General features: G+C 34.0%; 1 protein-coding gene across 4 annotated transcripts in view; it reads left to right on the forward strand.

Moving 5' to 3' along the window:
* Nucleotides 1-17,008, forward strand: part of crq (croquemort) — a 97,150-nt gene that overhangs the window by 69,168 nt on the left and 10,974 nt on the right. For all 4 annotated transcript variants that reach the window (XM_072529134.1, XM_072529132.1, XM_072529131.1 and 1 more), the window contains exons 5-7: nucleotides 1,916-2,127; nucleotides 8,193-8,366; nucleotides 10,963-11,160. In XM_072529134.1, the coding sequence (XP_072385235.1) occupies nucleotides 1,916-2,127; nucleotides 8,193-8,366; nucleotides 10,963-11,160 (584 nt within the window). The remainder of the gene's footprint in view (nucleotides 1-1,915; nucleotides 2,128-8,192; nucleotides 8,367-10,962; nucleotides 11,161-17,008) is intronic.

Below are 17,008 nucleotides of genomic sequence, written 5' to 3' on the forward strand. Positions count from 1 at the left end.
TTTCGGAGAAGGAAAGTTATTAAAGCCTTGAATTACCTGTACCAAACAAAATGTAAGCTTTACATCAATCATTTCTTTGTTAAACTTGAGTGACCCGCATAAGTTTAAGTGATACAAAAGACAAATTGAAACGGGTTTTTACAAATGCATTAGTGCAGTGATTAAAGACAATAGAAGATATTTTAGAAAGAGGTTTTTGTTAGTTTTAAGATTTATAGAAAAATATTATTTGTAAATAAGTTTTAGGAAATTTATAATTATAGGTAAAAATTTGTTTGTTATCGAAATGAAGAAATGGGGGAATTGTGACGAGTTGTGATTGGCGGAGATTGAAAAAGGTGGGATAAGTGTGTGGGAGAAAGTTTAGCGAGATTGAGGAGAGAGAAAAGATAGCAGTCAGTTGGTTTCCAAGTCTTCAAGAAAGAACAGTGTTTGTTCTCTGTCGGTTCCCGAAATGTAGCAAGCAGTAGTGTTGAATGTTAGTGAGTTTTTGTGGAGTTAGTGTATCTGACAGAAGCTGAAACAACAAAATATTGTAAGTCATATTTCTCTACTTATATTCCAAGAGTCACTGTTCAGGCCAACGAGAGATTCAGTTTATCGTAAAGAGAAGATATTCCAAGAGTCAATTTTTCACTCGGGCCAACGAGAGATTCAGTTTATCGAGAGGAGAAAGGCTATCATAATTTGAATGATTTGTGCTTTTGAAGGAGATCATTAAGGACGATATACTTGCAACAATCTGATGTAAGATTGCTGATTACATAGGGAGCGGTTGAGAGGAGATAATATAATCTACAAGGAACAAGGATTTGGACCACTCATCATCAGAGAGAGATAATTTTGTTTTCTGCAGTTTTTTCTTTTATTGATAACACAATTTTTACACGTAATTTAGAAAGGATATAAATATTTGGATTAGGAGAGTTAGAATAGTTCGGAATTTTGAGATTTCAATTAATATTGTTTGTACCATAAATTTTGATTGTTCACGTACGGAGAACAAAACTTTGAGAATCCTTATATGAGATTTGTTTATTGAAAACTTTTGAGTGTGAATTATTTCATTATTTTTATTTCAATATATAGTGTTAGATCATATGTGTTTTTTATTATTCCGGTATTCTCTGGACCTTACCTTTCACATGTAATAGCATAGATATTGAAGCACGAATTTAACCCTGAGATAAAAGAATTAAAAATTGTGATAGAGTCATAATCATATCATTTAAATAATTTTAATTAATCAAAAAAATTAATTAGCTAATTATTGCTTGGCGCACCAAGACTATAAATATCACGATAATATATATATATAAAACCCCTACCATCAATTATCGTTCGACCATTATCATAATCTTATGTTATTAGAAATGAGGAGATTGGATTACATTATTTAATTTTCAGTTATTTTCATTTTTTAATTTACATGATACAGTTCATATGTACCATGCATTGTAACAATTTTCAAGATTGTGCTTACTTTCTTTGTGATTTTCATTTATTGTGTTTAGTTCTGCTGTTACTAGCGTATGCTGTGTGGCTATTTCTGCACATTTTTCAGTTTTAATGTTACTAGTTCTGCGAAATGTATCTTCTGTGTATACTATGAAATTTTTAATGATTTTAACGCTTCTACCTTCTGCTACATAGTTATATTTATTCCACAAAAAATTTGCTCCTAGAAAGAATATGTTATTTTTAAATTATTTGTTCTACAAAACTCTATTTCATTTCTATTTTCTTCTCTTGTAATCCCCATCCATCCAATTCCTCTGTTCTGACCTCTAGCTGTTCTTCTAAACCCCTATCATTATTAGATGTATATTTGTCTCTTTTATTTGGTCAATTATATGCTTCATAAAATTTCTTCAGTTAAATATAATAGCAATAAGTTAATATTCGTTGGTTTTAGAGAAACGACTCAGCTCCATACGATGGAATGTGGAACATGGACAATGGAGCTAATTCAATTGATACTCTAGGTCTTGTTAGAAATTGGAATTATCAATCTCATGTGCCTTATTATGAAGGGACATGTGGAGACGTCGAAGGTACTCAAGGGGAACTGTGGTATCCCCCTCACGACCAAAAAAGTGTTAAAATTTTTTCAAACGATTTGTGTAGGTAAGTTCATTATTTCAATTGATAAATTTAATCTATAGTTTATTTTTATGAACGAGAGAGTAATTAGCATAATTTTAACTGGTAGCTCCGACCACTCCATGGGCGTGCTCAAGATTAATTAAAAAATTACTTTGAATAATTGTAAAAAATAAATGAATTATTTCAGTGTTATAAAGTGTTATGTGTATGTAAACAAAAGTGACCTCTTTTATCACACACTATATTAGAACTGACTGGCCTACATTAAAAAGGGTTTTAAAAAATTCACATTTTTTTTAATTTTTAATAATTACAAAAGAGAAAAAGAGTTTTTAAAACCGTCTAAGGTATGTTAAATAGATGAATAAAAATATTAATATAAAACTTACAGCTACTTGTTACAAATCCAAATCAGATTCAGAAGATGAACTTTCAGAACCAAGATTTATAATAACTGGCTCGATCATTTTATCAGTTATATTGTCCAGCTTCCACATTTTTTCCTCTTCTTTAATAGTGTGATTTACTGCCTTTTCCTAGTTTTCAGGTTTTACATTATTTACGGCCTCCAAAAACAACTGTTTAACATCATGAATTTTAAAAGTGGTATTTTTTCTTGAAACTTCACTCTTTATCTGTGCCCATACCAGTTCAATCGGGTTTAATTCACAATGATATGGTGGGGATCTAAGTACTGTCATTCCACGATTTTTGGCAATTTCATCAATTTCGTATTTTTTAAATTTTTCTTTATGAAGGGCACACAACGAATAAAGTTCCTTTCTTATAGATCCGGGATGGTACGTAATATTTTTTGAACTCAGCCAATTCTGCAAGTCTTTTTTTAACCACTTGGTTGTGGGCAGTCCTTCTATAAGTCTGGAGTGATAACTTGCATTATCCATTACTATTACACAGTTCTTAGGAAGAAGATCTATCATTTGTTCGAACCATTCTTGAAAGACATCAGCGTTCATGTCTTCATGGTAGTCACCGGTGCGAGTTGATTCAAAAGTTAATAAACCACCTTCAACAAAACCGTCTGAACTGCCAATGTGTACTATTATCAGCCTGCGTCCCTTTCCTGATGGTGGGTTTAAACCAGTAAATAAGTTATTTACAAAAGCGTGCCTTTGACTTGTAACAGTTTCATCCTGCCAAAATTTATTTGGTGTATGACCCTCGTTGATCCATGTTTCATCAAGATAAAATATTTTTCTTTTTTGGTTTCTCATTTCCTTTATGGTTCTTAGAAAATGTCTTCTCCATATGACAATATCGCTTCTTTCTAATAAAATAGACTTTCTGGGATTCTTTTTCCAGCGGAAGCCTATTTCTTTTAAAAGTTTCCATAACGTACTTCGACTCATTTCTGGGTAATCCTTATCATCTCGAACTGAGACAAGAACTTTATCCAATGTTGGAAATTTTTGTCTAAAGAAGAATTCATGCACTTTCCGTCGAAGTCCTTCTTTAAAATGATATTCTATTTGAAATTTTGGTTTCCCTGGAGTATTACTTGGCATTTGAAAACTACCACATTTCTCTTCTTTAATAACTCTGTAAATCGTAGATTTCCCAACACCAAGTGTACTGCTAACTAACTCAACGGTCTCATCAACACTTTCACATAAACGTTTGTCTGTAAATGATTTAAAACAATTAAATATTAATGTTTTTTCATTAACTGTTAGAGGACCAATTTTTCGGCGTTTACACGGCACTTCCAAATTTTCCATAACACTAGTATACACAATAAACTGCACCTTGCAACTGAAGTACCTACTTTTAGTGAACTGTTAAGAATTTTGAATACGCCACTTGGACCTTCCTATATACAAAATGGAAAAACCCACTATCACATTTTCTGTGGAATAAGTTTAGAAGGTAATTATCTAGTCAATTACTGTCGTAGATTCCTGGAATTAAGGAATTAAATGTTTGATTGTTGAAACCCTTACTTCGTGGAATGCACTCATTTCAGATAAAATAAAACGTTTTATTTTATCTAAAGGATTAAACTTTATTTTGCAAATAGATAAAATAAAACGTTTTATTTTATCTAAAGAATTAAACTTTATTTTGCAAATAGGTAGATACTTATTAAACTTTTATTGGTTATATATAACCAATAAAATAAACATATTACATTTCTTGCAAATTCATTAGTACCTGTTAACCTCCATCACTCCGACACTGGCAACCTTATTTAGGGATTAGTAACCCTCACAACTATTGTATTCTATTCTGCTCCAACCTTTATACATGGTGGTCATACTCAATTTAAAATTGTTTTCCTATATACTTCTGTAAACTTGTTGACAAATATCTGTTTTTCATTGAGTCACCCGTATCAACAGTTTAGGGATTTGCATACATAATTTATTGTTTTATTACTCTCTCATACATAAAAATACACTATAAGAATATATTGGTCTTGAGTTAGAATTCGTCCAGAATGAGAATTTTTAATAAAAAGTCTTTTCTTTATCGGATTTATCCGAGCTACCGCAATTGTTAGGATATGATACGCGATTCTTTTTAAAGACTTTACTTAGTTACAATTAAGGCAATTACTCAACACACATATGTACTACAAAACAATCGTATACATTATATGTAACTGGTTGTATGACTAATTATTTAAGCCATAATGCCGTAAAAAAAATAAATTCTTTGCTCTTTTTCCATTTTTTTAAAATTTGCAGTCACGCTTGCTTCCAAACGCGGTCAAAAAAATAGTTTGAGTCCGATTAGGCTGAAATTTTGACATTATAATGTACTATATGATAGTGCATTTCTCTTTTGATAGTGGCGCCATTGGGCGGTGAAACTAAGTACTTAACGAACCGCCTCGTAGAACGGTACAATCTAGTTTTATAGGAGTGTAAAAATACTGGAGAGCATCAAGAAATGCCTGTATTATCTTGAAGGGAAATAACTGTAATAGTTAACGCAAGGGGGGTATGTTGTATTTATTGTATGTTGTAAAACGCCGGTATAAGTATTGGCGTCACTCCTCTACGAGTCACGCAAGGACAGTCTCTTGTCCTATGCGGTATAAATCGTCTCCAACGACGGATAAACGAAACATAATCGTCAACGGCATAGAATGCGAAAGGCAAATGAGGGGCATTAATATTGTTTAATATTTTTATTATATTATTTAATATTGCCCAAGTAAATTGATAAGGAAAGTCAAAAACAAAATTTGTCCCATAGTCCCTGGTAGGCGTCCCAAAACATAAAGAAATATAGTTGGATATAAAAACAATGGTTTTAAGTAAGGATAAAACAGTAAAGGAACACATACGGTATCGGCATACATTCAAAAGCTATGGATACGTAAACATTTATCCATAGTGATAAATAAAAACAAACTAATAGAATTAGACCCTAGAATTACTTCAACAACGTTTTCCCTGGTAGGTGGATAGGTAGAAGGGGATCTCTCTAATTGCCACCACGGTCTCCAGATTTGACTCTGTTAGATTTTTTATGGGGATATTAGACGAGCAAAGTGTATCAAAGTCGACCAAATACAGAACGGAAATTGCACAAATAACTCGCGAAGTTTTAGTTAACCCCGTAGAAATAAATATTCAAATATTTGCATCGTTGTAAAGGCGATTAGGAGTCCTTTCAAATGAGGTGTCCCCTGATCTCAGTTTATATTTAAAAAATCGTCGATTATCTCATTACGCCAGCACTGATGACGTAATGTTTAACACATATATAGCAATTGATGGCGATTTAAAAATTAAAATTGACGTGTTTTAAGATTTTTTTTAAAGTCGTCTGTCTTCGAAATAATTAATTTATACCATAGATTTGCATCATACTGTATATTAAATTAAACAGCGTGAACACACGACCACAATCAGTTAACACGATTAAAATTAGACAAGCGTCATACCTTGGACATCTAATTCGATAGGTATAGAGTGTGGCGAATTAAACAAACAATGAACTATTATAAGAATTAATAATAAATAGACTAACATCAACTATATTTAATTCGATAGCCCTGGCGAGATGAATGAACTTTAACTCATAGGTACAAATAGTCATCAAATTTTAAATAGTTGCAATAAACAATAAAAACAATATATATGTTCAGGTAAAACTAGGTATTGCTTACCGGTAATTGAAGTTGATTTCAATGGTTTACATTATTTTACGAAACAACGAAAAAAACGAATTTAATATAATGTTTATTGATTCACTGTCGGGTTGCGTCTGTCGGATATGTCGGCGTACTATAAGAATCGACGGGATACGGGGAAGACAAATGTATCGATTAATTTACACAACCATATTTGAATTTAAACGTGGAGTTTGAACAACTTGAAGTGCCCATACTAGACCTATACAACAGAAAAACAACAAATTCTTCAGAATAAACAGAAATTTCTCAAATTGATCTTCATTGGCATTGGCACTGATATTTGTCGACTACGAGAAAGCATTCGATACCATAAGCCATCGGAAAATGTTAAAAGCATTGACAGAATGCCGAATAGACCATCGCTACACTAACATAATCAAATATATCTACCAAAATGCCACAGCTAGCGTAAGAGTACAAGAAACAAATAAATTCTGTATACAGCGAGGAGTACGGCAAGGAAACACAGTCTCTCCAAAACTATTCATGACGATTTTAGAACATACTTGTAAGAAGGCACATCTGAACGAGCATGGTATCAACATAAATGGAGAGAAGCTCAGTCATTTGAGATTTGCAGATGACATCGTCCTTATAGCCGATCGTATGGATGATGCAATAATAATGTTTGAAAAATATGTATTTAAATCGGGCCTACCCATATGCCTCAAAAGGAAAATCTTTGACCAGTGTGTGTTACCTGTACTCACTTATGGAGAGGAAACATTAACACTCACAAAAAAGGTAGTTAATAAGATACGCGGGACTCGGATGGCTATGGAGCGCTAGATGTTAGGTGTCTCTCTGAGAGACCGAATCCCAAACGAAGAAATACGTCGTAGAACAAAAACAACAGACGCTGTCGAAAAAATCGCGTCGTTAAAATGAAATTGGGCAGGACACGGCGCTATATTATCAGATAACCGATGGACAAAACGCATTTTAGAGTGGAGACCAATGCAAGAAGCAATACGGAGCAGAGGACTAGATGGACTGACGACCTGAAGCGTATTAACGCAAGCCGCACAAGACAGAGATAGATGGAAACAACTGAGGGAGACCTATGTCCAGCAGTGGACGCATACAGGTTGATGATGATGATGATGATCTTCAACCTCAATCGGGAAGGCACTTAGGGGGAGAACAATCCGCAAAACAAAGAATTGGTGTTTATAGTAGAATGCTGAGTCGCAATTTTGAACAGTGATATAAGATTGTCTAGAAAAAGTTATACATATTGTCACTCCTTTAGACGAAGTCACATTCTGAAATGGAAGACAACGATGGATTTTATACCTCTACTATTGAATATTATCTAACGAAATTTAAAAAAATTAAACTTGCTGACAAATTTTGGTTTAGTGAACAATTTTTCTGAGGGTGGAATTTAAACACCATTTGTTGGCGAAATTCAGGGACAAGCTGTGGATGATGAACTTCGTGGCATTACCTCACATGAGGACTCAGTTAGATAGTTTAAACAGAATTATGTACCAAAAGAAGATAATTCTCTAAGTGTTCTCCAAACTTGTCCCATAGATTTTGGACATTATTGTGTGGATAGGTTTATGATAACGGTTGGGAAGCCCAAAAAAACAACAACAATTTTGAGAAACATTCGATGTGGACCTGATCATACTGCAAAGAAAGATGAGATAAGTATGGACCAAATTGCGTTCCATTGAGGACTATAATCCGGTATAACTGTTGTAGATTAGTTATCGTGTTATCAGACGATGCAATATCAACAATTAATACAGTTTAAGTTTGAATACAGTTTCGCCATTATGTTAATTAGCCATGTTATTTTTTTCTCAAACTTCTCTCTCACGTTAGTTACTTTCTTTGTCATTCTTTTATAATTAAAAATCTTTGAAAGCTACAACAAGACTAATAACAGTTAACTATCTGGTTTTAGTTCAATCGAATTAGATTGGAACGGCGACTATACACTCCATGGAATGAAAGGGCACAAATTTGTTGGAAACGATAAAACTTTCGATAATGGCACCAAGTATCCTCAAATGGGTTGTTTCAAGGGTAAAGGAGTCACTCACCAGCTCTCGGGTGTCAGAAATGTCTCACTTTGCAAGTAAGTAAAACATTTTAATAACATACAGTATAGTGGTTAACATTATTAATGTAAACAATATTGGAAAATAGAGAGGACTGTAAAACACAACATTATAAATGAAAAATATGAGCATAATTCTAATAACTTCTTTTTTGTCAATTGTTTTCGGTTCCCAATTTGTGACATTGAGTCTCTTTATATCCTCTTCTTCGTCCGTTTTCCATCTTGTTCTGGATCTACCCCTTCTATGACGTCCTCCTATTGCACTTGACAGTACTATTTTCGGTAGTCTGTCATCTGACATCTTCAGAATGCGTCCTATCTATCTTAGCTGTATTCCTAGTACTCCTAATATACTGGGGTCCCCATTTTAATTCTTCCAGGTCTTCTTTTATCCTTCTGATCCAAACGCCGTTCTCCATTTTTCACCAAATATTTTTATGCAACTGCCCAGGGTAGGATAGAATAGGGCTCAATACATTTGAGCATTATCCTCAAATACCTGATGTCACGTAAGGCCATCATAGACTGTTAAGAAGGCTGGGCTGAAGGGACAACTTCAAGGGATGAGCCAAAATAGACCTGTTAGGTCGGGAGGAAGGATGATTAAGCGCCCACTCAAATTGAACGTAACCTAACCTAACCTAACCTCCAAATATTTTCCTTAGAACTTTTCGTTTCCATATCTGTATCATTTCTTGCTGTTTTTTTGTTTAATATCCAGGTCTGTGATACATAAGTTACTATAGGCCTAATAATCGTTCATTATATTCTTAATTCGTCACCTTTTAATATGTTTTTATTTCTTAGTAACCTATTTAATGTATAAACACACACTTGTTCACTTTTATTAGTCTATTTTGCATTTCGTCTTCTGTGTTTGGTTTTCGTCTTATAATTGCTTCTAGATATTCATACCACCCAACTTCCTCCAACCTCTCTGTGTTATTTGTTTGTACTGTTAAATATTTCCCTCTTTGGTATTCTTGGTCTGTACATTCCATATATTTTATTTTTAATTACCAAAATTCACTCAAAATATGGTTAATGCCTACAAGACCGAGGCCAAATAAGTCACTTGTCAAATTTGTCAAAGACTAGCATTTGGTAGTGTAAGATCTTACACTCTCCATGGCTACTCTAACAACATTAGAGATCGACGTCTTCGAGGTGGCCTCATTATATCCTTATTATATCCTTCTCAATTCTAAAATATAATTTTGGAAATATTAATACCATGTTTACCTTGACCCATGACGAAAGATTAAGAGGCCACCAGTACAAGTAAAAGATGGTTAAAGACATCAGCAACGTCCAAAATAAACTTCTTACTTAAATATTTAATACCAGACAGTTTTTTAAAGATTTTTCTTTTGTATATTTCTAATTTTCCTCATTTTCTGTAATTGTCATTAGTTTTATATTGTTACTTTTCTTTATTTTTGGGCATAATGGGAGCTTGCTCCTCTGCTCTTATTTATGTTATAATAATAATAATAATACTGCGGTGTACTAGGTCACCTATGACTCGATAACACGAAAAGAGTCCCGTCTATCTGGGATCAGTAAATTTTTCCCTTAGAGGAAGTGAGAGTATATGGTTTAAATGTGGATAATAATAAGATTATCAAACAACTGGTCTTTGTGAACATCTCTTGAAGACATTGTAGAGTGTGGTCCTACTCTCAACATCCAAAAAACATTTTGGGAAAGACTCCGGCGTATCAGATGACCTAGAACGCGATAACACCACCAGAGCTCATTTTTTTTTTAATCTGAGCACAAGAGGATTTCACCTCGTCCCGTTGTGTCTTCCTGCGTATGTTTAGTTCTCGAGATTCTGCAGCTATATTTTATTTTTACCATTATAATTGATCAAATTCCTTTTGGATTTTTACATCTAGGATGTTTGTGAGGGTCCTTTTGTCTGTCAAGAGTTGCAGGTTAAGTTAATCTGAATTTACGATTGAGAACACAGTCTTTAAAAAATTGGAATCAAGGACGAAATAAAGAGGTCGACCAAGCAAAACGTGGACCAAATCTGCGGAGCAGTAGAACAATCTTGAATGTAGGTAAAAGTGCTAAAAACGGATCGAAAAAGGTGAAGAGTGTTCACAGTTGTCTTCTGCTATAGCTGTAGAAATTTAGGTGGTAGGAATTTAGAACTAAACGAGAAAGTCAAGTAAATCAAGACTGCCATGCGTTACAACAAAAAAAATCCAACAATTCTGGAAATAATCGTTTGTTAGGACGAAGAAGCTTGTAATTTAGCGGCGGTCTTGGACCGAGAAGACGAAGAACGGAAGGCAGAACGGATATAAATAGCTGAAGTTTATGGAATCCATCTACGAAAGAGACCGCATACCTTGAAGAGGCATAGTGCCTATAACGAGGATTCATAACGTGGATTGACTTGCCATGCTGTGATGAATAGCAAGGTTTAAGAACAATCTAAAAAGCAATTAGTTCAGAACTTTATTTGTACGGAAGAGATGCGTAACCGGTTTCCTAATACATTTTTCTATACTGCAATTATCTTGAACAATTATTTTTAATTTGTATTATGATTTACTTATTTTTCGTATAGTTATAATTTTTTTTTTATCTTATTTAGATATGGAGCTCCAGCTTTTGTTTCATTCCCTCATTTCTATGAAGCAGATCCCGCCTTTTTAGCAGATGTCGACGGTTTAAAACCAAATAAGGAGAAACACGAAATGTTCTTAGCTTTAGAACCAGAAACTGGACTACCCCTTTCTGTCAGAGCCCAGATTCAACTGAACCTGAAGATGGAAAAAGTGAAACACATTAAGTATGAAACATTTTTTATGATATTTACTGTACTTACTTACTGTATGTACTTTTTAACTTGGTTTTTAAAAGCTTTAGTTGAAGTAATGATTTTAAATTTTTAAGGAATTTGATTATACAGTAGTAAACCACAGACAATGGATGACTTTCTACTTATTTCTAAATGTCGGTAGGGTACTACAAACTATCTCTTATTTCTTGTGTTGTGTACGTAAATATCATTGTTACATAAAAAAGTTTTTTGATTTTTATGAATTAATATCAATAATTCCAAAATGTAAATTCCATACACTGTTTAAATCCCTAAATAGGCTTTTACAAGACTAACCATACGAAACACCTGCAATACATCTCAAAATACACTTTTGACCCTTGAAAACGTTCTTTCTACTAGGAGAGCCACCCCAGACAGTTGTACCGTAACTCATTGTCGACTGTACTTTAGCAAAATAAAAAAGACGAAATGTTGCAGACTAAATATTCTACCCAAATTTCTCAATAACACTTGGAGTCGAGTTTTTTACACACATTCCAACAATGAGTCTTAAAAGATAAATGAGAGTCGAAAGTCACTCCTAAAAACTTCACATTACTACAATTCAAAATACCCTCACCATTGATGGCAATACTTAGATCAGGTTTAGTAGAACTTGCACGGGATGTAAATGATACAAAATTAGTTTTGTGAACATTGAACAGGAGCGACTGATTACTGAACCAATCAGAGAAAGTCTTCAGTGATTTTGTTATTTTATCTTATAAAAAATGTATGTCTTTATTTCGATATAGCATTGTTGAGTCATCCGCATAAACTGATACAAATGCATCAGACATTACATATGGTAGTTTATTAATATACACAGTATACACATATGTCCAAAAGTTTGGAATATTGGAATATTTCATCTTTTTATTGATTTTTATATATAAACTCTTCCGAATAATTAAACATCATTTTGATTCAATTCTCAACAATACTAAATAAATCTCAAAACCAGATAAACGATATGCAAAAAAATTATTTATTCTCTTGGAGTGAAAAACTTACAATGTGCAACTTACATTTAAAAGTAAATTAGTATAGAAAAAAATAATTTTTAATAAAACTAATAATTAGTAATTCCTCAATTGGCCTGTATGCATGCCTGTAGGCGATTTGGCATGCTGACGATTAACTGGTCGAGCGGAATTCTTTCCCATTCTTCACGGGCAGCATCTTTTAGTTCTCGAAGTGTAATAGGGGGATTGTTTCGCTTCTTGATGCGTGTTTTGAGAATGTCCCAAGCATGTTCAATAACGTTCATGTCGGGGGAATTCGAGGGCCACTGTAATGTAGATATTTCTTCTTCTTCCAGAAAATTTTGTACTGCTGCTGTTCGATGAGGAGGTGCGTTGTCAAGAATAAACACAAATTCATCACCTACTGCCCCTCGCAATAGACGTACGATAGGATTTAATACTTCCTCGATGTACACAGCACCAGTGACTCTTCTCTATAGAACCAGCAGTGGCGTCCGTGTACCACTCATAATACCAACCCAAACCATAATACTGCCACCTTCAAATGGGACACGCGGTTGGGCTGTTTCTAGTCGGGTTTGTCGTCCTGGTGCTCTCCAAACCAGTGTTGTTCGCGAATCAGATACCAAGCCAATTTTTGACTCATCAGAGAACATCACGTTATTCCAGTTAGGACCATGATGCACCATTTCTCTAGCCCATTGCAACCTTACTATTTTGTGTTGGTAGGTTAGTTTAGGAACACGTAGCGGTCTTCTACGATATAAATTTACTGCATTTAGTCTGCGTGTTATTGTTTGCCGTAAAATATTTAGTCCTTGACTCCTAAAAATTTCTCTGGATATACCATTTGTAGATTCCAGACGATTTCTACGAGCTATCAATGGTATTTGCCGGTCTTGTGCTGCTGTTGTACATCGACTTCTACCACTTCTGGGACAATCCTTAACGTCATTTGTATCTTGGAATTTTTTTTTAATTTTCGATGCAGTACTCTGAGTTGCATCAACAATATTCGCGTTATAACTTTGACTAAAGCCCTGTTGTAACAAAGAAATTACTCTAGGTATGTCAAAATGAGATATCACATTTTTAAACGGCTCAATTCAAATTTAAACAAAAACTGAAAAAATATGTAAATACGCTAATCAGCGTATGTGTATCAGAATGTGATCAAAATCATACAAAAACGATTCAAATTTTTTATCATTTTCATTTAAAAACGCTCTAGAATGAATATTAATATCAATTTTAAAACCACGATAGGCGCAGATATATTATTTGTACGTATTCCAAACTTTTGGACATGTGTGTATACTGTGGGAGAGACAGATTACCAGAAATACAAAGAAGAGAATTTATAACACCTTGGTACGCAGTATAATGACCCATGGAACAGAGAATTGGGTAATAAATAAACGAAACAGGTCCAAAATCACAGCAACTGAAATGGAGTTCATGAGAAGAAGCTGCAGAGTGACAAAAACGGATCGCATCAGAAATGAGGAGATAAAACGAAGAATGGCAGTAGAACAAGACATACTCAGCTACATCGAAGAAAAACGTTTAATTTGGTATGGACATGTGAGAAGAACAGATCATACAAGGTGGATAGCAAAGATTTCGGATTGGAGCCCAATAGGAAGGAGGAAAAGAGGTAGACCCGAAGATCATGGAGGGATGAAGTGGACGAGGCCATGGAAAGACGAGACCTTAGAGATGGAGAATGGCAGAACAGAAAGGACTGGAGACGTTGGCTGAAAGAAGGAAGGCGGCGACAGCTGTAAAAATCCTTATATAGATAGATAGATTAATATATAAAATAAATAATATCGGGCTCAATATGGAGCCCTGTGGTACTCCATTCTTATTAACAATCGCACCAGACATTGAAATTTTGAAGTTATTTTTTATTTTAACTATTTGGTGTTGGTCTTTCAGATAGGAACCAAACCAACTATGGGCAACTCCCCTAACACCATATTTGTACAATCTATCAAATGGCAGTTGGATTTTCACTATTTTCAATTGAGATTAAAACTTCCTCAGAAACTGTTAATGGCTGTGGAAGTAAAAAATTTATTTCGAAATCCATATTGATGTTTTGTGATAATTCGGTTAAAATCTATAAATGATCAAAATTGTTTTAGCATTGCATATTCAATAATCTTAGATACCACAGGTGAAACATACAATGGTTGATCGAAAATTTGACATTAATTCAGGATCAGCTTGTTTTAATACCGGTGAAATGATAGAAGTTTTCAGCGTTTTTCCCAAGTTGGGAAAAACGCCAGTATTTAAAGAAGCATTTATAATGTGAGCAAGTGGTATCAGAATCTGAGACGCAATTTTCTTAATTACTATACATACCTGATATTTCATCAAAACCACACGATGCTTTGTTTTTAATTTTATATTTTATAATGTCTAAGATATCTTCCTCTGTTATATAAGATAGGAACGAACTATTTTGAACAAAATCGTTGGAATGCTGAAAATTAAAATTTGGTTTAATTATTTTACTAATTATATCTTCTGGTGCATCTATAAAGTAATTATTAAATTTGTTTGATATTATATCTGAATTTGTAATCCTAGTATCATCTATTTTTAGACAGATATTTTTGTGATTTTTTTGTTTTCCATTGTTTATTTATAACAGCCCAAGTGGTTTTGTTTTTGTAAGAGGATTCAGAGATTTTGTTAAAATAAAACTGACCCTTTGTGGTCTCAACAAGAACTTTGTGCTGATATTTTTTTTGTCTATATAGAGTTTTTAGTTCAGGGTATGCCTTACAGTATAGGGGAAGTGCGGGAACAGTGTTACAACTTTTTTAATTCGTCACAAAGTTGATGGACATGAATATTTTAAGTTTATTTTTATCATTATATGATAGTATATAGTTTACTTTGTTTTTTGATAAAGTATTATAACATTACAAGAATAAGGTATGAAAGTATAGCATGACTTTGAAAATTTGTCATTTGTAACACTGTACCCTGCGGTAGTGTACAGTGTTACAATGTACATGGAACAGTGTTACAAGGCATAAAAAACATGAGAAAGGAGAAATTAAATACATAAATGATTAGGAAAAGATGTATTGTTAATTAAAACTATGAACATAAGGCCTAAATGTCAAAATTATCAAGATATTCAACATAGAGAAAAAGTAAATTTGATAAAACCTATTCAAGTGAATTTTTAAATTTTGTTAAATCGATATTAAAAACCAGCATCTCAGATGTCCTGTTTGTTCCACCTGCAGCAACTGGTGGTGGCAATTTGTGTATAATATATTCCTTACTAAAAGTGTAGGATTGTTCAGTTTTTACAAATTTAAACAGAGGTTTAATTCTCTTTATGTAGACAATCACATATTCTTCCTCCAGTTCCCCCTCGACTAAACCCACCGAAAAAATATTACAACATTTATTGTATATTATTACTTCAGCAACAAGCACATAATCGCCAACTGAAACTGATGAATAATCCATTTCCATTTCTTCGCCTTCAAAATTGTTACTAGCATTACTTTCAGCATAAGGAACTTCGCCTTCTGATTCCTCAGAACTCTCGGCATCTTTTTTCTCCTTAATGATTTTTTTCTTTACAGCCTTCGCTTTCTTTCTACTTCGCTCCAATAATTCATTTACTAATTCGTCCTTAATAGGAGTGTCTGTTAGCATCATGGATTTTCCTTTTTTCCTTCCTGTGATGTTTGTTTTCCTTGGTGGGGCTTTTGGAAAGGGTCTAACGAGTTCAGGTGAAATTAAAGTTGTTTGTTTGACCAATACACTTGACATAGAGGGTCTTTCTTCTTGTTGGTGCTGTATATTCCTAGAAGGGGTAGATGAAGGTATTACAATGCGAGGTGAAGGCGAAAGAGTTGAAGTGGAAGGACTAGTTAGAGACTTTGAAACTATAGTCTCATGATTCGAATCTGTTACATGTAATGTATGCTCATATGCTACGTCACAAGGAACTTGTGCCGAGGTAGAAGGCTGAGGTTGATCTCTGTTTGAAGTCTGCAATGAAGTTGCTGTAGCCAGAGAGCGGTCTGTCACACTGGATGACAAAAAGTCATCGTCTGTAAATATATTTCGATTTAAAGGCCATATGCCTGTCGAAGAAAACCCATTGACTATGTTTGAGATAGAGAATGCTTTAGGAAATGCTTTACCAAATAGAGCAGCAACATCATAGATGGAAATGACTTTTCCAGGGTTGCAGATCATCCAGTCGTTGCAGATCATCCAGTCGTTGCAAGCAGAATTATAATTGGATTTTAAGCTTTTATAAACAGTTTTGTCAAGAGGTTGAAGTTTCGCACTTGTATGTGGTGGCAACGTAACCATAATTATCCCGCTTTGTTTTGTAAATTCCAAAGAGCCAATTGTGATATGCGATTCGTGATTGTCAAAAATTAGTATCACGGGGTTTTCTTTTGAACACTTAACATGTCTTTGGAAATGAATCAGAACCTCAACAAAAATTTCCCCGTTCATCCAACCGCTCTTTGTTGCACTGCCACTTGAGCCTGCAGGGGCACCAAATAACATTTGATTTTTGAAATGTACCCTTGGGAAAACTAAAAATGGTGGAACAGTGTTTCCAACAGCATTGATAATACAACAAGCGGTAATCAGCACTCCTCTCTCGCCTGATGTTACCTGGCCAACTTGTTTATGTCCTTTAGCAGACAGCACATTCGGTGGATTATGTACCGTGGTGATTGCAGTTTCATCCAAATTATATATCAAATCGGGGGATATGCTATCTCCAAATTTTCCATATACTTTGATTAAATTTTCGAAGAAAGCAT

This window comes from Diabrotica undecimpunctata, chromosome 4, assembly GCF_040954645.1.
Source record: "Diabrotica undecimpunctata isolate CICGRU chromosome 4, icDiaUnde3, whole genome shotgun sequence".
Classification (NCBI taxonomy): domain Eukaryota; kingdom Metazoa; phylum Arthropoda; class Insecta; order Coleoptera; family Chrysomelidae; genus Diabrotica; species Diabrotica undecimpunctata.